General features: G+C 39.8%; 1 protein-coding gene across 24 annotated transcripts in view; it reads right to left on the reverse strand.

The window, feature by feature from the left end:
• MRTFB (myocardin related transcription factor B) overlaps nucleotides 1-27305 on the reverse strand; it is a 271363-nt gene that overhangs the window by 27219 nt on the left and 216839 nt on the right. For 18 of the 24 annotated variants that reach the window (XM_072753817.1, XM_072753808.1, XM_072753815.1 and 15 more), the window contains 6 exons: nucleotides 25032-25193; nucleotides 23526-23704; nucleotides 10080-10214; nucleotides 7532-7779; nucleotides 2101-2233; nucleotides 279-1319 (listed from right to left, as the gene is read on the reverse strand). In XM_072753817.1, the coding sequence (XP_072609918.1) occupies nucleotides 279-1319; nucleotides 2101-2233; nucleotides 7532-7779; nucleotides 10080-10214; nucleotides 23526-23704; nucleotides 25032-25193 (1898 nt within the window). The remainder of the gene's footprint in view (nucleotides 1-278; nucleotides 1320-2100; nucleotides 2234-7531; nucleotides 7780-10079; nucleotides 10215-23525; nucleotides 23705-25031; nucleotides 25194-27305) is intronic. The other 6 variants (XM_072753824.1, XM_072753825.1, XM_072753823.1 and 3 more) reach the window with 1 other exon arrangement.

Here is a 27305-nt window from a genome sequence, read left to right on the forward strand (position 1 = left end):
GTGACACTGACCTTTCTCATGATCCTGTAACTGGTATTTAAAAATGTTTGCATGTGTGATACTGTGTTCACCAAAGATAAAAGGTATGGAAAGTAGAAAGCACCCCTGTCTTTACCATCGAAAAATGGCCAGCTAGGAACATTTCTGAATTCTATCCTACGCCCCACACATATCTGCCACTCTGAAGCCCGGTGTGGATGCATTCGTGAGGAAGCATTAGGCAAGTCTCAGCTCTCGGCAGGCTGTAAGGCAAAGGAGTTAGAAGACACACTTCACACCTGGAGTTTGAGGCTGCCTACGGGGAGCTGCACTGAGGTGACGCCGGAGCCCTGGATGGACAGTGGCAGCAGCAGCTGAGCAGTTTGTGTGGTCAGTAAAGCCTGAGGCGGAGTGACAACGGTAGGCGGCGGCTGTCCCTGGGAACTCACGTAAAACTGCGGGACAATGCTCTGCTGCTCCGCCTGGGCCCCAGGGACCTCCTGCTTGATCACCACAGCCTTTTTGGCAACAAGGGTCTGGCCCCCTGTCGAGATGGGCGGGCCTACAGAATGGCTGGCTCCTGGGCCAGGCTGCCTGGAGCTGGAGCAGTCGCTGAGTGAGGTCTCATCCTTGACGGAGGAACCAACGCTGCCATGTTTCTGATCTGACTTGGTGGCAGAAGAGGCTGGGGTGCCGGCCTGGGGTTCTAGGGGTGGCGGTGGTGGCGGCTGCCTCTGACCTCGCTTTTCAACCTCAAGCTGCATTTTCAGAACTTCCACAAGCTTCTGCTCTTGTTCCAGTTTCCTCTTGAGCTCCTCGATCTGCTTCTCCTTCTCCTGGAGCTTGCGGTCCTTCTCAGCTGCGTCTAGTTCCAGACTTGACAGCGTGCTGCTGGTGGGGCTCGGGCTGTCTTCACTGCCCGTCACTCTCAGTGGGGACGAGCACAGGAACTGCGCTGGAGACATCATGGTCATAATTTCAGTGAAAGTGTCTGCCATGTTTGTGTCCTCAGTACCGAGGCTGGACTGTTCAGAGGGGGATGGTGAGATGGGCAGAGGGGAATTGACGTTCTCAATGTTGCTGGTGCCAGTGGGTGGCAATTCGGCCTTGAAAGAGGTGCCAGAGCTTGTCACAGAGTTGTGTAGTGTTGTTACCGGCAATGCCACAGTGACTTCTGGGTTACTGGTGACGATAGCAGATGCTGGCACAGCCAGGACACTGCCGGCAGCAACGCCACTACTGTTTATTTCCTGGTAGGGTTTCAGGCGTTCGATGAGGTCTGGTTTGGTGCCCGACACTGGAAGACCTCTTAACTTCAGTTCTGTCTTCAGTTCTGATACCTGGAAGTACAAACAAGTCACATCTCTTCTGGCATTGCAACTTCTGACAAATCTATGGGACACTTAGCCTACCTCCGTCAGTTCCCTATTCCCACACACAGGCAAGTGGACGGTTTCTCTCCCTAACCCATGTAGACACGCATGGCTACAGACCCTGAGCACTACAAAGGCCAGTGATAAAGCAAGGGCTTTTACAGGGTAATTCCTGTTATGTCTAAGGATTTAAAACCAGCAATCATGATGATAATCGGTACATTCACTGAGTTTACCATGTGCCAGACACTGTTGGACATGCTTTATTCTTTTAATTGACCTTCAAGGGAGGTGTGGGTATTATTATTAGTATTTTTATTCCTATTTCACAGAGGAGACGGGGGCAGAGAGAGGTTGACTCATTGTGGTTTGAGCCACCATGGATAACCGAAGGCTGCGCTGGCGTGGAAACCCACACACAGGCTGGCCTTGGAGATCAGATACTTGACTTACATTTTCCTGCTTCTCCCACACTTGGCAATGAGCAGGGAGGAAAAAAATCTGCCTCTGTAGTCAGAACTGGTTTGATGCCTACACATGCTATATGCTCAAGGAATGAGAATCATTATTGGACATTTTGAAATAAATGTAATGGACATAAACAGAAGGTACCTCCGTAGAGGTTATCTAATGTTGGTAAAGTTAAAAATCTACTGAAAGCTTACCTACTCATTACTAGACAAATGTGGCAAATCATTTACATTTCTGTGGTACCTGTGGGTGAGTAAACTCTACTTGGAATTATCACCTTTAAGTCATCCAAGCTAGAAGGCAGAGGTCCTGGTTTCCTCACAGGAGCAGATGTATTCTGTCTTGGTGTGTTCGGTGTGGTATTGTTCAGAGCTGAATTCCCAGTGTTGCTATTTTTGTCGTTGAGTGGCCTTCAAAAGAACAAGAAAGTGAGAGTTTATAATGAAATAATTTCTGAATTTGACGTTGTTTCTGCTAACAGTTTGACTGTTAACCCATGAAGAGAAGAAATGCCACCACGGTCAGGGGTTGGAAGACTCAGTATTATGAAGATTGCAATCAAATGAGATCTCAGTAAAAAAAATCCCTGCGAGTTTTGTTTATCTGCCTCCTTGGTAGGAATTTTGAAGGTGATTCTCAGTTTTATATGGAAATACAAAGAACCAACAAGGGCTAGAAGCAAAGCAAAGCAAGGCTGGAAGAGTCATACCACCAGATATCAAAATTCATTACAAAGTCAGTTACTAAGATTGTGTGCTAGTACAAGGGCAGAACAACAAATGGAAGAAAACAGAAAACCCAGAAACAGACCCTCACAGAGATAGCTTCTTGAGTTATCACAAGGGAAAGGGAAAAGTAGGAAAAGGGTGGTCCTTACAATAAATGGTGCTTGGCCACACTGGATATTCACACAGGAAAAAAATAGGGCCCTTGACTGACCCCTACCTCACACCATCTCAAAAGCTCAAATGTGAATTATGAAAACAATAAAGCTTTTAGAAAGCTTAGGATAGTATCTTCATGTCCCTTGGGTATGCAAAGATTTCTTAAACAGTACACAAAATGCATTAAGATGGACACCTTTAAGAGTGAAGTCAAGCCACAGGAGAAGATATTTATAATACATATTTCTGACAAGGCCTCATATCTAGAATATACAAAAAAGCCTTACAAATCAGTAAGAAGAAGACAAACCCAATGGGACAATGGGAAAATCCTGAGCAAGCCTATCACAAGAAAGTATATCCACTTGATCAATAAACGTGTGAACAAGTACTTAGCCTCAATAGATATGAGGAAAACGAAGAAAAGCACAACAAAATAGCACTATATACTCAGCAGAACTGCTGTATGATGAATAAGACTGTGGATATCAAGTACCCAGGCATCCAAAGCTCTCAATCACAACAAGGGGAAGTATGAGTTGGCATGACCACTTTGGAGAACTGTTTTAAGCTAACTACTAAAGAAAACTTTCACCTATTTTTTGATCCAGTGGCACTGCTAGAAAGACACATGACAAAGATATACATACGTGAATCAAGAGACACAGGTGAGAATGTTTATTAGGGCAGTATTCATACTAGCCCCAACTGAAAACAACCCAACTCTCCACCAAGATGATGATGGGTGGATCAATTACAGAACACCAAACGGAGTAAAAATTCACTGCTACTATCTGCACCAGTAAAGATGCACCTCACAAACACAATGTTGAGCAAAAGAAGCCAAACATGTATGTATACTGTAAGATTGCCTTTATATACTGTTCAAAAGCAGGCAAAACTAATCTATGGGATAGAAGTCAGGTAGTCACTGAGAGGGGAAGCAAGGGGGCTTTTTGGAGGTACTGATGATGTTCTATTTCTTGATTTAGATGGTGGTTATAGAGTTATGTTTACTTTGGCATCAATTTGTGATCATAATCAAGTTATGATTTATGGGCTTCTCCATAACCTATATGTCATTTAAAAAGGTTCTTAAGGGATCTGTGGGTGGCTCAGCGGTTTGGTGCCTGCCTTAGGCCCAGGGTGTGATCCTGGAGTCCTGGGATCGAGTCCCGAGTCGGGCTCCCGGCATGAAGCCTGCTTCTCCCTCTGCCTGTGTCTCTGCCTCTCTCTTTCTCTATGTGTATCATGAATAAATAAAATATTTAAAAATAAAATAAAATAAAAATGTTCTTTAAAAAATGTTGGTGAATTTGTTGTACTTCTGTATTATTCATTTCCCTAAACTCCTTTCCATATCAAAACCAGATCCCTCACTTCTTGCCTCTATGATACTCTTGGCAACAATGGCATTTCCTCTTCTGGGTGGCTGATCTCTATTAGAGCAAGGTCCACCTGATGGTTGATACTGTAGAGCCAATTCCATCAGAGCACCAGGCTTTATTGTTATATAAACCTTGGTGCTGAAGCGAGGAGACTTTGAATTCCTATTCTGAAACAGGAACCTGAGCCGATGTTGCTTATGGGGAGAGGTCCCCAGTTAGATGAGCTTTGTCAAGTGAGTTTTCAGAAGATCGTGTTTGAAGCCATTTCCGGCCCTGATAACAGCTAACTCTTGACGTCCGTTTTGGGCACTTTTAAAATCTGCCTAAATTTTGTGGCAGTTAAATACTTTAAGTATTTGAGATACTTGAAGTTTGGATGGAATGACATATGTCTTATGTATCATTTTTTTCCTTTCTAAAAATTCAGTTTTAAAATCTTACATTAGAATTATGAAAACACTTAATGTAAGTCAGTATTTTTCAACCTTATTTTCATTACTTTCCCTACAAGGAGCTTTTTTAGATTTTTTTTTTTCCTCACCAACCTCCCAGGGAAATTTTAATACCACAGATGTATTGCATAATTACCTATGTACTATATGTGTGTCTGTGCTTAAATAAAAAGTGCAAGATTCCTCCCAACCAACTTTGGCTCTCTTGTGAACAATATTATTTCCCTGAGAAGGCACAATGTAAATTTATTATTCTATTCATACAGTATTTTTGGTTGAGATTCTACAATATCCTACTTGTTACTATGATTAACAGTTCACTGTTTACTTCAGCCTTTGAAATAATAAGTTGATCTGTTTCCTCCCCAAATTGATGGAGAAAAAAAAGGTGGTGTGTGTGGGGGACCTTGATGAATGTGAAGACAGAAACACAAGTTCAGAAATACAAAGGAACCTTCCAGGGCCCTCCAGCAGGGAGTGGCCACGCTGTGACCACAGCCCTGTTCCCTACGGTTGCTGCTCTTCCCAAGGTGGCAGGATTCTTGTGTTATCAAGTAGAATCCCACTGCCAGGGGTGCTACGAGATTATAGGACCTCCACATTGTTTCCTCTTCTGGAATTTTGGTGAGAAGAAACGCCGTATTAGAAAATAATGTCTCCACTTTCAGGACATGGACATTAAACACAAGTGATGCTCAGTCTTTGTGTGGTGAACTAATACACAACAATAAGCTACCTTTCCTCCTTGTTCTTTTCATGTGATGCTTTCCTTGGGTGGGTGGCATGGCTGCTGCATTATTGCGAACGTTTATGGAGGAGAGGGGGACTGTAGTCTTAGTGGAAAGACAAGGTACTCTTAGAGACCAGCTACCCAACACCTCAGATATCCTCCTCCCATCTACAGACCTGCCCCAACAGTCCATTTCTTTCATTATCGAAAAGACTATTTCACAGATAGCACACACATAAAAATCCTTTTATGGGATATTCAGTTTAACAGGTTTTCTTGCCTGGAGTGGGGTCAGTAATTTCAGCTCTTCCTGGAGTTACTGGAGGAGGACGATGTCATGTGTTGAGTGTGCTGCTTGATATATCGTAAGGAGTACACGGATGGGAGCCAGGGTTCGCGCTCGCATCCCTGCTGCCTGCGCTGCTCAGAGCATCGTAAGGAGCACACAGATGGGAGTGAGGGTTTGAGCTCGCATCCCTGGTGCCTGCTGCCTGAGGGCAGAGGCAGGGGAGGATGCCTCCCTCAGGCCCAGACAAAGCTGTAAAGTGGCGGCAGTTTGCCTCTGATACTTTTCCAATTCTCTTTGGTCTTCCCTGGTTCCCTTCCAATGTCAACATCTCACTCAGGCCTGCTTGCTCTTAAAATAATAACATGCAACACAAATTCTTTCTTCATCACTGTGCCCCGATGTTTTAGATTTAAGTATTTCACAGTAAGGTCTGAATGACTAATAGGTCTAATCTTCTTCGAGATATCAGGGTCTTAAGAGAAAAAAGTGAATTGATAATTGTTAGCATATGAGAAGAGGTTTCTTAACAGAGGGGCTTTTTAGTGGGTCTTACTCCTTTTCTATTCCTAGAAAATAGGGCTCCCTAGGGAGGAATGCTTAAGCATATGTGTAGAAAGCAGGAGTCAAGTTTCTACAGATTATAAATTGGGTGGCTTGGTCACCAAAAATATTTTTTCTTTTAATGAAATTTTGCATCTTTTCTTAAGAGTTTGAGTTGAATGTAAATATCCCTTTCTGCTAAAAATTGAGGGAAATGAAGGACAAGTCTTTGCATTTTTATGTTATACTTCCAGAAAATGCATACTAAGGATGGCTATCTAAAAATTTCCTTTAGCACATCACTAAAATTTGCTATGGATGCCTTGCTATAGATTCAGTCTGGGAAGCTGTTGGAACTCACTTCCTTCTGTCCCTCCCACCTGGACTCAGACTCAGGAAACATGTTCCCTCTCCACAGTTGTTGGTCGCCGAGACCTTAGTTGTCTTTGAAACATCTCTCATCTGTTCCTTCCTTTCCGTTATCAATGCCCTTTCATCTTCTCACATCTACTTTGTTCTGAAAATTGTCTTTCCTGTTTCCAGACTCCCCTTCATTACCAGCATCAAACAGTTCTTTCTCGTGCTTTGATTTCACCACAACAGCCTTCTGAATCACCTACCACATCAAGATTCAAGGCTGCTCATCTGCAAGCTCCTCCAGACAGTGGTTCTACTCACTTTTGTCTTCTACTTTTCTCAAAAGCTAATCACATTCTTTATTCGGGCTATTTTTCTCATCATCCAACAAATAGTCATCGCCCACTCCTTCCTCTGTCCTTGCACCAGGATCATTCTCCTATGTTTAAAAGGGCCCTTCCCTTCTTTCAGGCTCTTTCCCATATAAATATCCCACTTTTTCATAAAGCTTTCCTTGACCACTCCAGCTTCTATACTCGTCTGCCTGTTTTTTTTTTAATTAATTAATTTTTTTGAAGATTTATTTATTCATGAGAGACACAGAGAGAGGCAGAGACACAGGCAGAGGGAGAAGCAGGCTCCATGCAGAGAGCCCGATGTGGGACTCGATCTGGGGACTCCAGGATCACACCCTGGGCTGAAGGTGGCGCTAAACTGCTGAGAGGGTTAAACAGGGACCCAGGGATTCCCCCCCCTCTTTTTTTTAACTGTTTATAACAGGCTGCACACATTTTATGCTTTTCTCATAGCACCTGATGATATCTGGGTGAATAATATGTAAATCTTCCCTGGGGAGTAATTGTGAAAAGTCACTTCTAACTTGAAAGGTCCGGAATGTATTTCTGAGGACAGAAACTGGACCAGAACGTAGGCTGTTTTCACTGGGACCCAGGTAGTCCCCTGTATGCTACACTTTGATGACACTCAACACCAATAAATCACAACATCCAACCTTTAGACACCAGTGGTCCTCATCAGAAGACCACAGTACAAGCCCCCAGCCCGTACTTGAGTGGCGCCGGCAGGATGGTCTGGTAGTTGTAATGCTGCTGCTGCTGGCTCAGGATCTGGAGCTGTAGAAACAACTGCTGCTGCTGGAGCAGGCGGGCGTAGTTGGAATCCATCTGCGGCTCGCTCTTCTCACCTTTCTGGTCGGGAGGAATGTACTGGTGGTACTTCAGCTTCTTAACGCGGGGCTTGGGCTCTTTGCACTTTTTGCTGCGGTGTTTGTCATTAGGATTCTTGGGATGGCTTTGCTATTTTTGAGAAAGAGAAGAACATTTTAAGGGATGCCATCACAAGCGGCCCATGTCACTGGGTGCCCAAATGATCTGAAATACAGAGGTGGTGCACCCCAGAACCTGGGGCGGCTGCTTGGGAAAGTGATAGTATTAAATACATTTCCAGAGCCAGAGAAGTGTGTACGCTTCCTCTGACTAAGACGTCTGGCTCCTAAGAACTGACCTTCTCCTGCTGCTCTGTTCCCTCAGAGCCAGAGAACGATATTCAGCTCAGCATTATCTATTGGGTTTCAACAAGCAGTCACTTGAGGTGTCACATGTAGACACACTTCTAATGGAATAGAATAGACTATAAAGTTACGTATTCTTTTTTTTAAGCCTTTTTTTAGAGGGGGGTGGGGAGGGGCAGAGAGAGAGAGATAGAGAGAGAGAATCTTAAGAAGGCTCCATGCCCACTGCAGACCTTGATGCAGGGCTCGATCTCATGACCCTAAGATCATGGCCTGAGCCAAAATCAAGAGTCACTTAAGTGACGGAGCCCCCCAGGTGCCTGCTCCTCAAGTTATGTATTTCTAAGGAAAATGTATATCAAATACTGCAATCTCACATAATTAATCAATTCACTGTCATCTGCTTATGGTGCTGTTAATAACAGATTTTTATCCCTGATCTTTTCAAAGCGGTTACAATGGATGGAGTCTGGGTTATGGAGGTTGTACCCTAACTGTTATGTAATGATGAAACCACTGACTCGGCCGATCAGGAAGGCACCTATGGAAAGAGAGAGGGAGGGGGACAGACACACAGTAACCAGGATGTCTCAGGCTAAATCTGCTATTACCTATTCACTGGCATGTTCTCTCACAAAGTGAGGGTGGGGAACAGCTTTCCTCACAGAAAAATCCACAGAACTGTGGGCTGTTTCCTACTGTGTATCTGACTTTTCCCCTATAGCACAGTCCTAGGATCTCCGATCTGGCCTCTGAATCTCACATTCTCAAACAGTGCCTCCTGCCCTAGAGTCAAAGGAAGGAGACACAAGTGAGGGGAGAAATTTGGAGAGGAGAGATGGGTCACTATCCAAATTGTCTCTGTGCCATCCGTGCCACACGTCTGGGGATAGGGCAGAGGAGGAGAGCTGATGTTATTAGCTCAGCTGCCACATGCCACACTCTGGAATTTCTGGCTCCAGTACTACGTGATGGAAGATGGTGAGATACACTTAGTGTGCCCCAGAGCCACAGACACTGGGCCGCACAGACACAGAGAGGCTGGAGGAGAAGCAGAGCCTTGTGTGCAGGAGGGTGGAGGCCAGGACAGTGCTAGAGGGTGGATGGAAGTGAGGAACCTGCACCAGGCTAATGGAGCTGTCCTGTGTTCCTGGGGAGGCAAAAAAAAAGGCTCACCTGCCCTGCAGGAAGGAGCCTGGACCCTGCCTGGCCTTGTGGCTTCTTCTGCCCTCACTTCCTCATCTGGAAGGTGCTGGGAGGGTTGGCTAGCTCTCTACAGCCCCTTTTCACTTCTAAAAGTTTGAAATCAGTGTTCTTCTATGTTTGGCAAAAGCCGTATCTGACGTGATGACATTATTCCTCTGTCTATCCATGCCCCTGCCCTTTATTTAGCAGTTCTAAATACATTAAAAAAAAAAAAAACTTTACATATATACTACATATTTAAAAGTTTGATCTTCTGTAGTGTTGATTCACTGAATTATTTGCACCAAGTAAAAAGTAGGGACCAGTGCCACCAATCTGCAGCTTATCTGAAGAGCAAACCAAGCTTCAAAAGGGCAAATCTGCTAAATCAAAAAACACAGCTGCTTGTCTGAAGCCTTTAACCTGTCATGTAATATATCTGGAATACCACTGAGACTGACCTTGTGTATAAAATCCAAAATTATGTTACCATTAAAGAGATCTGTTTGTGAGGCTCATGACTCCCAAATGCTGTGCTAAAGCGGCTCTATCTTACTGTCCTCCCAGTGTTCCTCTCATCTTGGCAGCCTGGATGGTAGCAGAATTTGGGAGTGCTGATAAAATGTATCCTAAAGCCTTTCTGCATGGCTCCAGGAGTTGCATGGAGACCAAATTTTGCACGGTTCTTCCATGACTACAGAACAATAGGGCATTTGTTGAAGGTGGTAGTTTCCAATTCTAAGGCGTGATTGAGCAAGTCTGCCTGTGGTTTTGTTTTCAAGGCTTCAGACCAAAAGCCAGGCTGGGGCAATGCAGACTTGTGCCATTGTGTTCCACATACAGGGCCACAGACAAACCACCAGTAAAGACCTCAAACCAGCATGTGTGCAGGGAACCCACCTTTACCAGTGCTGGCCCAGGCTTTGCTGAGGACACAGTGTTGGTGGGGAGAACAGGAGCTGTGGACCTGGTGGGGGGCTGATCCGTAGGAGGAGTTTTCAAGAATTCAGGAACTGCTGGGGATACTGGAGTAAACTGGTGGAAAAGGCAGAAAGGGAACAAGTCTGTGAACTCAACGAAATAAAATTAGAAAAGCCAGAATTAGAAGGGAATGACCTCATTTTTTTTTAAGTCGACTAGAAAAGAAACAAAAGAAAGATATACTATTATGTCTGAGACCCAGATGCTGGAATAACATGCGTTACCTCGATGGAGCCAATTAGTCTTTGCCCCAACAGCAATGAAAAGCTCAAGCTAAATAAGGTTAGGTTGACTCCACCCTAGTAGTGTTTTCTTAGAAATATGGTCAGAACCACCCTGTTTTGGCAGAAGAAAAGTCCAAGACTCTTGTAAAAATGATCAAAACAATACATAATACTTGTAAGGTTCTCCTGCTGTAGGAATCACAGTAATGATCCTGCTGAATTAAAATGTGATATTTAGCCTTTGTTGCAGGGTCTGATCAGCCTCTATAGCACACCCCAGGCCTGGTAACATTTTGTAAGAAAGCTCCTATTTCCTGGAGATGCACTCCAAGTACATGTCTTTAAATGTGCTTTCCAGCTTATGTCCCTGTGTCCAGGCCTGAATAGTGCTCTCCTTAACCACTTCCCCCATTTCTCACAGTGAGAGGGCATCTGAAGAATGTATTTTGATTATATCGACTTGTTTCACTGATGGTGCACCCTCACACCTAAAGCAAGAAGCTAATTTGTTACCAAGGCCAAACAAGCAACCACCAGACTTCAATTTGGAGTTGTGTATTAACAAAGGAAGTTACCTGCAGAAGGCTCTGATAGCTTTTCTCAACAACCTAATGACCCATTTCCACTAACAGTCTACTTTAGATAGATTTTAAGGATTCATTCACTGGAAAGAGATATTACTATTCTAACAAATCTGATTATTGCTACATGGACTTAACTATTACCAGCCTTATTTTAAGGAAAAAACATCTTCCTTTATCACTTCCACTCCCCGACGCAACTCTTGAATTCATTACGAGAATTAAAGTCAGTTCTTTTGCTGATGTATTTGGGTTTAAGAATAGCACACTGTATTTTCCCTTCTTAAAATAAATGACCTGAGAACTCAGAGGCTATTTAGCAGCAAGAAATATGAAGTTTGGCACATACTAGTTACTCAATAAATATTTGTGTAATGGGTGAATGGAAATTCCTTGTGGCTTTACTCATGCAGGGTGAGACTCTCAAGGCCAGCTGAGACTGTGAATATGTGTGTGGGTGTGCAATGAACTGTGCTTGCTCATGTGGGCACTCTCTCCGAGCTCGTTTTTCCTTTTTGTCACTGATTTCAGCTTTTAAGTAATTATTACTGTCAGCATTGATAATAAAAAGACTTGACTTTTTAAAGATCGCTACATAGTAGCCCCCTTAGCCATGGTTTATTGTTCTGCGTTTTCAGTGACCCGTGAGCGTCCGTGGTCCTGAAGCAGATGACCCTTCTCTGACATACGGTCAATGCTATATCACATGCCTATAACGTTCACCTCACTTCATATCATCACGTAGGCACTGTATCCTCACTATTAACACTACAAGTCAAAGGAGGGCAAGTATAGGATGGTAAGATAGTTTGAGAGTGAAAGATTACTTTCACATAACTTTTACTACACTACATTGTTTGAACTGCCCTATTTTATTATTATAGTTAATCTCTTACTGTGCTTAATTTATAAACTGAACTTTACAGTGACTTTACAGTAACTATAAAGGAAAAAACAGTATAACAGTGTTGGGTACTATTCATGGTTTCAGGCATCCCCTGGGGGTCTGGGAATGCATCCCCTATGTATACGGGGAGACTACTGTACTCAATTTCATTCAAACAGAAGTGGAAGAAAGGGACTTTTCGGAGAGTCTTGACACCTGTGTTCCAGGCTGACTTCTGCCCTCAAAAGGCCTTGAGCCAAGCTGCCCCCTCAGTGAACCTCTGACATGAAGTGGAGGGTCATGGTCCACTAACCATTGCTTTAAACGATGTAGTTTTAAGTTATTTGTGTTCCTTTAACTTTGCACATTTTTTGGAAGTGAGGATATTTATCTCTGGGTCAATTTTCACACAGGGAGAAACATTCCTTGGCTGTTAATAATTGGCATATGAAGTGGAATCAAATACTTGAATATATACATTTATATATGATAAATAAATATATTTCCTTGCACATAAATTCTAACCTGGCAAGCTATTTTACCAGTCCAGCCCCCACTGACTGATATGATAGCTATGATGCATTTGAGAGTAGTCAGTGTTAATAATCTGAAAAACAATCCAGAAGCACGAATGTGGTACCAATTATGTTTGAAAATGTTTCTCCTATATTTCTAGACCTTGTCTAATTGACTTCAGCCTTGAATACTGATACTCTCATCTTATTAGCTCTTTTCATATTTCAGTGTGACTTTGCTACCCAGAAAACCACAGATCCCACTGTAACATAGGAATAACCCAAATGAGATACAGTGATTATTAACATTACTTAATCTGAAGATAAATTCCAGTAAAAAGGGAGAAATGGCTAAACTCTTATTTACATTTTGCCAGTGTTTTTTATGTGCCTTAGAAACAACCCCTCAAGCAATCTTACATCCTATCTAGATGTTGGGATCCCAGTGGCTAGAGTAACAACAACGACAAAAGTCTAAGATCTAAATATCAGTACTTCTGAAACGACAGTATTCCAAAAGGTATAAAAAGAATATCCAGGCCATAAAGGATACTTACTATACTTGTTTTGTTCCACAGTAAAGTGAGCGATATGTTAAAATCTTAAAAGAATGCTTTAAATGTTTAAATTTCCACTGAGACCTAAGTTCACCTTTTGTACTTTCAAAATTTAATCTCAAAATGATTCAGAATCTTTTCTCCAAGGAAACAAAAGAGCTGCAAACTTTGTTTTATTGGATCTGACCACTGTTCCCAAGCTACAGGTCTCATGACCTCCAATTCAACTGTCATCACGACACCATGACAAGAAAAGTCAGAAAAACATTGTTATCTAATGATGAATATTGAGGCTTTAAATAAAACTGAAAAAGCAAGCCCTCTGAACCTTAAAGATTGACTTTTCACTTCTTAGAAATTGCTAAGGGAAAGTTCTGCTACAAAAGAAAAAAATAAGTCTGAGTAAATGTTTAAGCTGATTAAAACTTTACAATGTATCAGGTGTCTGCCCTGGTTCCTTGCATACACTTGTCAAGGACCAATCACTGTTCTTTGGTAAGTTCTTTTTTTATTAGATTTCTTTATGCGATCTAGAGGGGCAGAAACTAGGTATTTAAAAATAAAGCTTTTTTTGTACTGTAGATTTTAAAACTAAAATAAATGTGTTTTTAATTTAGGATGCAGCAGCAATCTTAATTAAGATGGGAATATGCAAATAAGAAATTCAAAATGCAATTATTCTTTAAATATTGTTTCCATATTCTGATCCTCAGACAAATAAAATGAACACTAGTCAATGAATAAGTTGAATACAGATCAAAAACACATGCTTTGTTGTATATTTAATAGATGGATATTTTATGTTAATTCTACTTTTGTTAAAATATATCACTTAGCACTGACCACTCTGTTTATACAATGCATAGTTAAAAGTTTAGGCATTTCATTTTTAGTACAAGGAGTTGAACATTTAAAAAAATTTTTTTTAATAAATTAATTTTTTATTGGTGTTCAATTTACCGACATACAGAATAACACCCAGTGCTCATCCCGTCAAGTGTCCCCCTCAGTGCCTGTCACCCATTCACCTCCACCCCCGCCCTCCTCCCCCAAGGAGTTGAACATTATTACTCTTTTGGCAATATCTGGTAGATCTTTAGCTGGCACTAGATGACTTGATTAGTAATGAGGATTTGCATGTATCCCTTATTTAAAAAACTGATTATTTTTAAAAAGTTGTGGTAAGAAATATCTAATAAAAGTCACCATTTGAACCATACAGTGGTTTAAAGCATATAGTTCTATGGCATTAAGTGCATTCTCGCTGTTCTGTAACTCTCACCAACACCCATCTCCAGAACTTTTTCATCTTCCCAAACTAACATTCTCTATCCATTAAACAAGTCTCCAGCCTCGTCTCCCACCAGCTCCTGGCAACCACTATGTACTCTATGTTTGAGTTTGACTATTCTGGGTACCTCACAAGAGTGGAATCATACAACATTTTTCCTTTTGTTTATTTCACTTAGTGTAATGTCCTCAAGTTTCATCCATGTTGTAGTGTGGGTCAGAATCTCCTTCCTTTTTAAGGCTGAATCATATTCTATTGTACGTATATACCATATTTTGTTTATCCATTCATTTGTCACTGGACAAAAGGGATGATTCTACCTTTGGCTGTTGTGGCTAATGCTGCTATTGAACATGGCTGTACAAATACCTGTGCCAGTCCCTTCTTTCAATTCTTTTAGGCAAATACCCAGAAGTGGAATTTCTGGATCACAGGGTAATTCTAGTTTTAGCTTTTTGAGAGAAGTACTATACTATTCTCTATAGTGATGCCACAAGGATTCCAATTTCTTCCCATCCTTACCAACATTTCTTCATTTTTGTTCTTTGGAAAATAGCCATACTAATGGTGTGAGGTGGTATCTCATTGTGGTTTTGATTTGCATTTCTCTAGTGATTAGTGCTGTTAAGCATCTTTTCATGTGGTTACTGGGTATCTGTTGATCTTCTTTTCCTTTCTTTCTTTTTTCTTTTCTTTTCCCTCCCTCCCTCCCCCCTCTTTCTTTCTTTAATTTTTTCAGGGGTAAGGGACAGAAGGAGAGAGAATCTCAAGCAGGCTCCACACTCAGTGTGGAGCCCTGATGTGAGACTCGATATTATGAACATGAGATCACAAACTGAGCCAAAATCAAGAGTCAGACACTTAACTGACTGAGCCACCCAGGTGCCCCGTTTCTTTCTTTCTTTTTTTTTTTTTTTAAGATTTTATTTATTTATTTATTTATTTATTTATTTATTTATTTATTTATTTATTTGAGAGAGAGAGCACATGAGCATGAGTGGATGCAGGGAGGCAGAGAGAGAGAGAGAGAGAGAGAGAGAGAGAGAGAGAGAGAGGAAGAGGCAGGCTCCTCACTGACCTGGGAGCCCAACTCGGGGCTCAATCCCAGGACCCCAGGATCCTGACCTGAACCAAAGGCAGACACTTAACTGACTGAACCACCCAGGTGCCCTTATCTTCTTTAGACAAATGTCCATTCTGGTCCTTCACCCCTTTTTAAATCAGGTTACTTATTTTTCTGTTGACTTGTGGGAGTTGTGTATATATTCTAGGTATTAACCCCTTATCAGATATGTGATTTGCAGATATTTTCTCCCATTCCATGGGCTGCCTTTTACTCTTATTAATGCCCTTTGATGCAAAGAAGTTTTTTATTTTGATAAAGCCTAATTATTTTTTTTTTTATTGCCTTGGTGTCACATTACAAGAAACCATTGCCAAACCCAGTGTCATGAAGCTTTCCTATGTCTTCTAGGAGTTTTATAGTTTTAGGTCTCAGTCAAAATGACTATTGAGGCCAGAATGTGGAAGGAAAGTAGGTATTAGAATTACTATTATTCATTTTTGGTAACTGAGTTATGGTACTTGCATAGACTGTACAGTTGAAGAAATAATGTTATGTATGTATTCCTTAAATTATATAAGTAACAGTCATCATGATGAGTCATAAAAGGATGACAGAGGATGCTGTGCTGGAAAAGGGTCTTAGGAAGAATCTCCAACTGTTGTCTTAATAAAAACAAAGTCATTGGTTCAAACCTTGTGCAGGCCAGACAGACGTTCTCTTGATGACATCTACCCCAGGTAACACATGTGAAGCAAGCAGCTCAGTGCCTGGCCCAAAGGAGTGCTCAGCATATGTTGGCCAGTACTTTTTATCCCTCATCTCAATTATATTTGATAAACTTTGACTTATTTATAAACTTGGTTTATTCTGTCCAATGTACACTTCAGACTCTTCCCTACTGGTCATAGGAGAATGGAGGTCAGAACTAGGATAGAACGTGACCTCATGTTAATGCTGGAAACCAGCTCAAAATCGAAGCATGAATAGTAGCAGTGTCCTTTTGGTATGTAAGTTATAAGAAGCAAGATCAGGTTACAGTACAAACTAGAGCCAGTATCTTGGATGCCCTAATTCAGGCCTTTACTGATAAGCATTTGTAATAAAACTTAGTCTAATTTTGATCATGTTATGTATGTGTGTACATGGATTACCTGTTAGACCTTGCTCATCCTCTTTGTTATCTTAAACCTAAGGTCTCTATTATTTGGAAAAGGTCATGTACCTGAAGGTTGCTTGACACAATGGGAAAAAAGTGCACCAAGTTCCCCTAACCCTGTCTTCATGAAAGTACAGTGAGTACCTGAGCCACAGGGTCCCCGTGAGCACTACTTCCAATTCACCACAGGGATTGTCCCTATAGCACAGACTGAAGATGAACACAGATCCTGTCAGGTCATGCTTACAGTTAAGCATGTGGGTGCTTAAAATAAATGATGAATTAAATGGCTTAAGAAATTGCTGAGAGGGCAGCCCTGGTGGTGCAGTGGTTTGGTGCTGCCTGCGGCCTGGGGTGTGATCCTGGAGACCCGGGATCGAGTCCCACATCAGGCTCCTTGCATGGAGCCTGCTTCTCCCTCTGCCTGTGTCTCTGCCCCTCTCTCTCTGTGTCTATGAATAAATAAATAAAATCTTAAAAAAAAAAAAAAAAAGAAATTGCTGAGAGAAAAAAAAGTCCTGGGATTAAAAGCACCAGTGAAGCAGCTCCTGCTGCCCACATGTGGCTAGCTGTTCTTAATTTTCTGCAGCTTTTCCATTGTTCAAGAGGTGCTTAGGCATAAAATAAGCTAAGCTCCAATATGTGATGTGTGTTCCTTTAATGTTCTGACAAATTCCTTTCCAGCTGTACTTTGATCAGAATTGAAGAGAAAAAAGTCCAGGGAAAGGCAGTGTTAGTCTCTTAACAGACCACACAGAAATACAGATTTCAAGAATAATTCTGGGGGGAGGTGAAATGTACATTTTGAAGGAAGTATATGGTAGTGTATTATACTGTCCATGATGTGAAGTCATTAGAATTTTAGCACTGCGATTGGAAGAAAAGAGCCTGGAAAATCTGTTCCTTACCTAAATATTATATATTAATTTTTTTTTGGTAGGGAATATAATTTTTATTTGAATACTTTCCTAAAGGACTCAATCCTCTCTATCTGTGAGTTCTAAAAAAGAATTCAGGAGACAGTGTGTCACAATACATTTTGGAATAAAGCAAGCCATAAAGATATCTTGAACCAAATTTTTTTTTTTTTTAAATTTTTATTTATTTATGATAGTCACAGAGAGACAGAGAGAGAGGCAGAGACATAGGCAGAGGGAGAAGCAGGCTCTATGCACCGGAAGCCCGACGTGGGATTCGATCCCGGGTCTCCAGGATTGCGCCCTGGGCCAAAGGCAGGCGCCAAACCACTGCGCCACCCAGGGATCCCTCTTGAACCAAATTTTAAGTAATTATCTTAAATATAACTTCTAAAGAAATGAAAAGAAATTCCCTGCATTGGCTCTGAACTTTGTATTAGGCCAAAAAAAAAAAAAAAAAAAAAAATGAACAGGGAAATTAGAAAATTGTGTTTAAGCCATGGAATTAAATGTGCAGCATGAAATGAGGACTAATTAGCATATGAAAAACCTTGCTTCAGGCAAACAAGAAGCAAAGCAAAATCGATGACAGTTACTCCAATAGTGATCTGTGAACCCATTAGCTGCCAGCAATGGACATGTGTTGTTACCTGACTACCCTTTTTTTTTTTTTTTTTTTTAATTTAAGTAAGCTCTGCACTCAACACGGGGCTTAAACTCACACAAAGTTTTGTGTGACTAAGCCAGCCAGGTGTCCCACTACCCCACTGTCTTGTTTTTTTTGCAAGAGGATTTAGTCCACAATGCACTGGAAATCAAACAAACATAAAAAATAAAAACAGGTTAGTCTTTCACTACAGGCAATTTGAGGACCACTGGTCCATAGTAACTAAATTCACCATTAAACTCTTCTATTGAATTGACAATGACAAAGTCATTGAACAAACACTAGATAGCAGTGAAAATAATTAAAGTACAAAATGTGCCAAAACAAACTTAGTTATCATTTCTAGATGACATTAAAATTCCCAAGGCTTTACAGGCATCACAAGGTTTGCCTGTGCAGTTGATTACAGGACCAAAACCCAAAACCTACATCATACCTATAATCCTCCTCAAGGATCGTCTTCTTCAGCATCAATACAGCACAATTAACAGGAAGATGCTTCTTTAATTGCATGAATAAAAGTGTAATAATGTGAATCTTTGTCAGATTACAAATACTAACACACTTAATACAAGGGAATTTCATACAGTTTAAGATCTCAAGGTAAATGGCACAGAAATTATTTAATTAATTAAACAATTATTTAATTATTTATTGAGGCAAGCTGGCCCTAGCTAGGTTTTAGGTTCTCTTCCCTGAACATGTAAGGAGGCACTGAACCACTCTCTGAAGTGGGTCTTTTGCTGCAGGCCTGTCAACAGATAAAAAGCAGGCTGTCAGTGCACGCAGCAGACAGAACCGGTGCTCCAGCAACATTAGTGTCATAAAAACTAGTGTTTAAGTTCTGGATGGCCCAGGGCTTTGTGTGCGTTGCACTGGTAATAAACAGACCATGTTTATGCTTCAAGAAACACGGCTAGTCCTTTTTACCCTAAAGACTTTGGGAATGTCAGCCCACTGGGAGGGACTCCCTCTGGTTAAAGTTTTCACCTGTAAATTTAGCTGGAGACCAAGTTTCAAGAGCAAAGTGAAAAACCTAAAACAAGCAACACAGGGCAACTGAAATTGCCAATATTCTACACCACAGGTGGAACTATCATGATACCACTACCAGGGAGATTGCTGATGTGACAAAAATCCCATTAATTGCATTAAAAATTCTCAGTTCTTATTTTTCAGTGGGTGTTCCTGTTTCTTCTGAGAAAGTGAAGGCCACACTAATGGCTGTCTGGTATCCTGACCTACCCAGAGACCAGCCAACCAAAATGGCTAAGAAGAACTGGTTTTTGATGGTATTTACTTCATACTTGACATTCTTTTTAGCCCTATTTTTAAAGCTCAAAACCAGGGTGCAGCAAATATGTGAGAACACGGTAGGGGCTGGACTTCCTTGCTCTCGTTTTCTGCCTTCTTAGACCTCAGACCCTGGGCAGGTCGCCGACCTCACCTTCTTCCAGACCAGGTTCCAGCCTAGTCGAGAGGCCAGTCACTCTTGCCCTGAAAGTCTGACAGGAGAATATGAACTTAGCTACCCACTCAACCTCTGATGAATCTAAGCTGGAGAGGCCCTAATTGCATGTGGAAGAACACAACAGACTGCTTCTACAAGCCTGGCACTGGTCACTGCTTGTGATGCTCAACTGTGGCACATGCGTTTTGTACCAGGACCTGTGCTAGATGCAGAACACAAGGTGTGTGCACGCACATATGCACACACACTAAAGTAGCTCTTCTCCTCTAAGGGTCAAAGTCCTTCTACACACGGGCTTAAATTTTATTTAGGTGGAGGCAGAGACACAATAAGCAAATAAATTAGTGTGTTTCAGGGCATGGTGGTCAAGGCAATAGAGAACATAGTGCTGAGAGACCTAGTCCCTAACCAACAGATATTCATGAATGAGAAGAAATGCTGAAAGAAAATATGCAAACCTTTTTAATCCCCAAATTTCTGTACCTCTCTGAACCCAGGCCTCTGCTGTAAGGGCTGAGCCAGACAGCTGCTAAATTCCTTCCCAACTTAAAGATTCTATGAGCCTGGGCTTTAGCAAGAACATTTTCTTCTGAACTTAACCAATTCCATTAAGTAGTTCAACAGCTTTGACTGTAAGGTAACTAAATAGTATTAAAACTTCAGTAAGGCAAGAACACGCTAAGGAGGTAAAAAACGAACTAGCCTAAGAGTTCTTATATAACCAAAAGAAACAGGAACACCCACTGAAAAATAAGAACTGAGAATTTTTAATGCAATTATCAAAAAGTATTTGTTAGATTCCTTCACAGGTGCTATATTTTTCACTTCCCAACACAATCTGAGATGTGATAGGTGCTCAATAAATACTTGTTGAACAAATGAATTCAATCTAACCAAAATTAAGGAGTCAATTAAAATTTTCCAATCTCCAAACAGTATGCAAGGTTTAAAGTGATGGTATTACTTACTTGTGGGAAAGACAATAACTTTGTTTTTTACCTAACAAAGGACCAAATCCACTTCAAAATCTGATAATTATTCAAAGAAATGATCAGACAAGCACCCAACAAAGTATGTATAAGAACAATATATGCAGCAAATATGTGAAAATATAGGAGGGGCTCTTACTGTGCTTGTAACAGTGAAAAATAGAGACAAGTCTAGATAACCCACAATACAGAACTGGTTAAAAGATAAACTTAGCTACCTATTAAAAATGAGATTAATATATATATATATATATAGACAAGGACCACTACTATGATTATGATTAAGGTATAAAAGTGACTTAGACATAAGAGTTCCTGCATGACCCAGCAGTTCCACTCCTAGGTAAATACCCAAGAGAACTGAAAACACATGTCCACATAAAAACTTGTCCAAACTCATTCAAAGCACCATTATTCGTAACAGCCACATGTCTGGAAGTACAGCTCAGGAGTAGAACATGTGACTTCATAACAGCCAAATGCCCAAACCAAGTGATGAACAGATACAGAAAATAAGGTATATCAATGGAGTATTATTCAGTCATAACAAAGAATTATGTCCTAATATAGGCTTTAACATGGATGAACCTTAAAATCATACTATATAAGAGAAGCCAATCACTAAAAATCACATATTGTATGATTCCATTTATATAATATGTCCAGAACAGGCAGATCCAGAGACAGAAGCAGACTGATGGTGGCCTAGGACTGGTGGAGGGGATACTGGGGAATGACTGTAATGGGTATGGGCTTCTTTTTTGGGATGATGAAAATGTTCTAGAATCAGATAATGGTGATAGCTGCATAGTTCTGTGACTATGCTAACAACCACTGAACTAGACATTCTAAAAGGGTGAATTTTCCCAGTGTCATGTTTTACAGAAATAGAAAAATCCATCCTAATATTCATATGGAATCTCAAGTAGCCAAAAGTAGTCTTAAGGGCAGCCTGGGTGGCTCAGTGGTTTAGCACCGCCTTCAGCCCAGGGCATGATCCTGGAGACCTGGGATCGAGTCCCATGTCGGGTTCCCTGCATGGAGCCTGCTTCTCCCTCTGCGTGTCTCTGCCTCTCTCTGTGTCTCTCGTGAATAAATAAATAAAATCTTAAAAAAAAAAAAAAAAGAACAAAGTTGGAGGTCTCACACTTCCTGATTTCAAAATCTATTACGAAGTGATAGTAATCAAAACAGTGTGGTCCTGGCATGAAGAAAAACACATAAGCTAATTAAACAGAATATAGAGTCCTTAAATTATTATGCATATGGTCAAATGATCTTCAACAGAAGTGCCAAGACCATTTAATAGGGAAAGGACTGTATTTTCAACAAATGATGCTGGGAAAACCGGATATCCACATGCAAACGAATAAAGATGGATCCTTATTTATACCAAATACAAAAATTAAAATGGATTAAAGACCTAAATATAAGGCAAAAACACATAAATATAATATAAATAAATAAGTATATTTTAATAAAAAATAAATATAAAAACCTAGGAGAAAACACAGAAAAAAAGCTTCATGACACTGGACTTGGCCATGATTTCTTAGTAGAATACCTAAAGCATAGGTGACAAACCCAAAAATAGACAAATGGCACTATACTGAACTTAAAAACTGTGCTTCCAAGGACACTATCAGTAGAGTGAAAATGCAACATAAAGAACAGGAGAAATTATTTGCTAATCATGTATTTCTAAAGGGGTTGATATCCCGAATATATAAAGAACTCCTACAACTCAACAGCTAGAAAACAAATAATCTGATTAAAGATGGGGAAAGGACTCAAATAGACATATCTCCATATACAAATGGCCAACAAAGATATGAAAAGATGCTTAACATCACAGTAATCACTGGAGAAAGGCTAATCGAAACCACAATGAGCTATTAACTCACACCACTAGAATGGCTACTATCAAAAGAATATAAATTAATAAGTGTTGGTGAGGATGTGCTGAAATTGAAACCCTTGCATGTTGTTGGTAGGAGTGTGAAATGTACAACCATTATGGAGAACAGTATGGAGGTTCCTTAATAATTAAAAACAGAATTACCATATGATCCATCAATCCCACTTCTGGGTATATGTCCAAAAAAACTGAAAGCAGGGTTTTGAAGAGATATTTCCAAACCCACGTACCTAGCACCATTACTCACAACAGCCATGACACGGAAGCAACCCAATATCCACTGATGAATGGATAAACAAAACATGCTATAATGGAATATTATTCAGTCTTAAAACAGCCTTATCACATGCTACAACCTGAACAAACCTTGAAGACATTATGTTAAGTGACATAAGCCAATCACAAAAAGGCAAATATTGTATGATTCCATTTATGAGATCCCTAAAGTAGCTAAATTCATATGTATGTATTTATATATGTACTTATTTAAATTCCAGTATAGTTAACATGAAATGTTATGTTAATTTCAGGGGTACAATACAGTGATTCAATAATTCTTTACTTGACTCTGTGCTCATCATGTTAAGTGTCCTCTTTAATCCCCATCACTCAGTTCACCCATCCCCCTACCCTAAAGTAGTCAAATTCTTAGAAATGGAAGTGGAACAGTGATTGCCAAGGCCTGGAGAAAGGGGTTGGGGAATGCTGTTTAATGGGTACAGTTTCAATTTTGCAAGACAAAAAAGTTCTGGAGATCTGTTGCACAACAATGAGAATGTACTTAACACTACTGAGCTGAACATTTAAAAATGGTTAAGATGGGAAGAAAAAGAGGGGGATATATTTTATAGTATGTGAATTAAATCCCCAACAAAAGTTATGAGAAAAATTTTTAAAAAGCGAGTTACATAGCCATTTGTAAAATAAAAATATGGATATAAAATTCAAATAAAATCTAAGAATCTACTGAAACAAGTTAACATGTTTGTATCACAGGTGAAAAAAAAAATCTCTATTTTCCCACAATTTTAGACTTTTCTTTTGGAAGAAGAAGAAATATAATTACCTTATATAAAAAAAGTCTCAAAACTGTCTCTGTTTAGGGGTAGAAACAAGAAAGGTGATACCTGAGCTGGAGTGTTTGTGGTCACAGGAGACGGCGATTCGCTAACTTTTGGCTCACTTGGGGATGCGGCTGACCCCTGCGACTCCTGGCTGGCTGGCTGGTCTGGAGACAAAGCATCACTGCTGTCTTCGTCAAATGAGAAATCGCCCTGAGTCTGAGGATAGTCTTCCTTCCCAACGCCTAAAGAAAGAAACGATTTTCAACTTATCTTGGCCTTGGAATACCAAGCTTAAAATGATAAAGGAGAAACATTGTTTATTACAAGAATGTAGGAAGCTGGCTTAAAAAATTTTTTGAACATAATGTACTTCCCAGAGGAAGAACACACCACTACCTATGATGAACACTTGGGGAAAAAAGTCAGACCTGAATCATACCAAGCCTTTGGATCCAACTATCAGTTGCAGCAAGTACAGAAGACAAGAAAAGTTTTTAGTGGGAATGCTAATGCATTCAGTTAATCCAGTATGTGGACATGCTAGAGAACACAACAAGGCCCGTTCACCAACAGTAAGAAAACCTACCGAGGAAATGAAGACTTAAGCGATATCAGCCAAAGACGAGGTGCGGACCTTGTGTGGATCCTGATTTGGAATACAACTGTTAAAAAACTTTAAGAGATGTGGGAGAAAATAAGGCCATGCCTTGGTATCTGCTGATGAGTCCTACTTCTTGGAGTGGCCCAGTTATACTGACACCTTACCTTGTGGGGCCCGTTTCTTTGAGACTGAATGGAATCATCATTGAATGCATTACTTAGAATCACTGACCACAAATTGCCTAAGAATTAAACGCATACTAATGCAAAATCTTCTTGCATTAGTATTATTGGTTATTATATAATATTGGTTAAAATATAATATATTAAAAAAATATTATATTATAATAAGAAGCCCCCAGAGTAATGGAGACTGTAATAGTTTTTATAGTAGGATGTTAATTTTTCAAAATTGCTTGCTGATTAAGTGGTATTATTCCAGATTTTTTTTTTTCTGCTAAAACTTATGCCAGAAAAAAAAATGTGTGTGTGGGGGAAGTGGGGAATGGAAACATTTGTAACAAAGTATGATAAGACCAGGATATTACCATTCTTATTAAATATATCTGTACTCATGTGCTGTTTACCTTGCTGAACTAACATTGAACAAGCTACTTATCTTTCCTTTAAGTAAACAAAATAATGAAAAGTCCCTAAAAATCTTAACACAAGAGAAATTAAACAGTATAATGTAGTCAAGTTAACTCAGAAAGCATCATAATGAAATTGGAAACTAATACATCAACCTCAGACATGACAAGAGGAAGCTCTGTGTTGAGTGGTAACAGATGCTAGTCTTAGAATATATAAAACAACAACAATAATAATGGGAACTGGTTTAAGTGTTAACCAATTGCTACTTCACTCAGAAAACAACACTCATGATTGGTGCTGGCTTTTTAAATTAAATTTGTTTTAAATTTCCAAGTTTCTCTTTCTCCCAGATAATAGTAAATTTTTGCATCTTGCCTATAATTGCTTCCTTAACACTGGAGTCCACAGGAAGGATGTTTTTCTCTACTAGCTCCATAGGACCAGGTCTCTGAGCAATCTTCTCATTCAGATCATCAGCTAGTCGAGCTCTTTTCAATTTCATCTGAGTGGCCTGCAGGGATGGCTCTGCAAATGTCTCTAAAAGAGAAAACACATTTTTAACCATTACTTGAATTACTCTATTCCATAATGTTATGTCAGGCCGACTGAATTTAATTTAATTGAAACTTGTTTAAGCATATTCATGTGTTCTCAATGTATTTAAGGAAAGAAAAATGACCGTTTAAGAATGCTCTAGTACAACATTTATACATTTTTAGGCCTCGATATTTTGTATTGTCTATACAATGCCCTCAGAGTCAAATTAACATGAACTCAAGCCAAAAACTGGGGTACTGCTATTGTTCATTTATGGTAGGAGGATCACACTCACATTTATTAGATATTGGAGATACGGAGGATGAAAAAGAGAACGTGGTCCAGGGCTCAAGAAGTATACAGTTTTAGATTTGCACTGGAAAGTCAATTCCTAGAAATGGAGGCACTAGATCTTACTTAGATTATAAGCTTCTCTGCAAGAGTCAGTGGGAAGAGCTACAGATCATATTCTTAAATTGATCCCTGTGTGTCTCACAGTCTTCATAATTAAGAATGTGTTTCTTTTCTTTTTTTTTGAGATTTTATTTATTTATTTATGAGAGAGACAGAGAGAGGCAGAGACATAGGCAGAGGGAGAAGCAGGCTCCCTGCAGGGAGCCCGATGTGGGACTTGATCCCAGGACCCTAGGATCATGCCCTGAGCAAAAGGCAGACAGACGCTCAACCACTGAGTCACCCAGGCATCCCTCTGTGTTTATTTCTGAATATATAACCTTGGAACATTCAATTACAGAGTAACTAATGGTCATAAAGAGCCTCATCTACTTACAAATGCAGTTGTACAACAAATGCGAAGCTAACATAAATATCATAATTTGTTCATTTGGGTAATTCTGTCAATGATTTGCATTTCTGGTATCTCTCCTTAACATTTTATCACAATTGTTCTCAACAATGTTTATTATTGATTAAAATAATGGTGAGGTATTAACTCAAAATTCCGAGTTGCCTCTTAAATTATATGGTAGAAGAAGGTCTTTTAATGAAAGTCCCTATAAAAAATCTCAGGATCACTAATGTTCTTTTTTTTGGGAGGTAAAATGTTCTGACTGAAGCCCAAAGCTCGCTGAAAGCCCATGACCCATAAACTACTCTCCAGCACATCTGAATACTTCTCTGTCCACCAGTTGAATTATATGCTTACCAAAAGTCAACCTTGATTGTCCACACAACACTTCGTATCAATTCATATGTGATGTCAATCACATAATTTAACTAAATGTTATAGGAAAATGACAACCTTCAAAAATAAAATTATTTCTTGGTAACCTAGATTAAATGCTTTGGAATGACTTGATAAAGGTGAGTCATTAAAAAATAAATCACTGTCAAAATAAAAAATTAAAAAATAAATCACTGTCAAATTAGGGCTTATTAACAACTAAAATATCTGGGAAAATGATAAAATTTAAGTTTTTCAACTTAGATTGCTTTTCAAGTGTCTTTATGTTGTTTTTTCCACCCTCAATCGAAATTGTAGATGATGTATGACAGTTGTGGTTTATGCAAGAAAGATGATGATCATGCAGATCACTCTCAGGTTGATGTTTATTTATTTATTTATTTATTTATTTTTTTTTTTCAGGTTGATGTTTAAATGTACTGTTAAGATCCAGGTAGGACAGGCTTCTGCCTTTCTCCTCTCTCCTATCAACACATCCAAGTGATATCAGGAATATGTCTGGAATGAAAATATCCCAAAAGTGAATAATGAGAGGCTGGCATTTTGTTATGTTTCTGTTCTTGGTCTTATCATCTCTTCATCTCCATGGCACTGAGGCTGGATTTTTAGCTGAACTTCAGAAAAATAATGTAGACTTTGCCTGCCAAACATCCAATTCAATCAAACCTGGGAAAATGTTAAAATAAGTTGGGGGGTGGTTTAAAGTTATTTTTTAAATTACAAATAATATATTCTTTCTTACTTCAAAAATCCCAACTTGAGAACAGATGTCCAAAAAACATCACTTATGGTTCATTCATATACATAGTTAGGTTTTTAAATGTTGGTCTATCTTTTTTTTAAAAAAAGCAAATATGATTCCTTTTGATAGCTAAATGTATTTGCATTTGGTCTTAATAATATTAATA

This window comes from Vulpes vulpes, chromosome 3 (genome assembly GCF_048418805.1).
Source record: "Vulpes vulpes isolate BD-2025 chromosome 3, VulVul3, whole genome shotgun sequence".
Lineage (NCBI taxonomy): Eukaryota > Metazoa > Chordata > Mammalia > Carnivora > Canidae > Vulpes > Vulpes vulpes.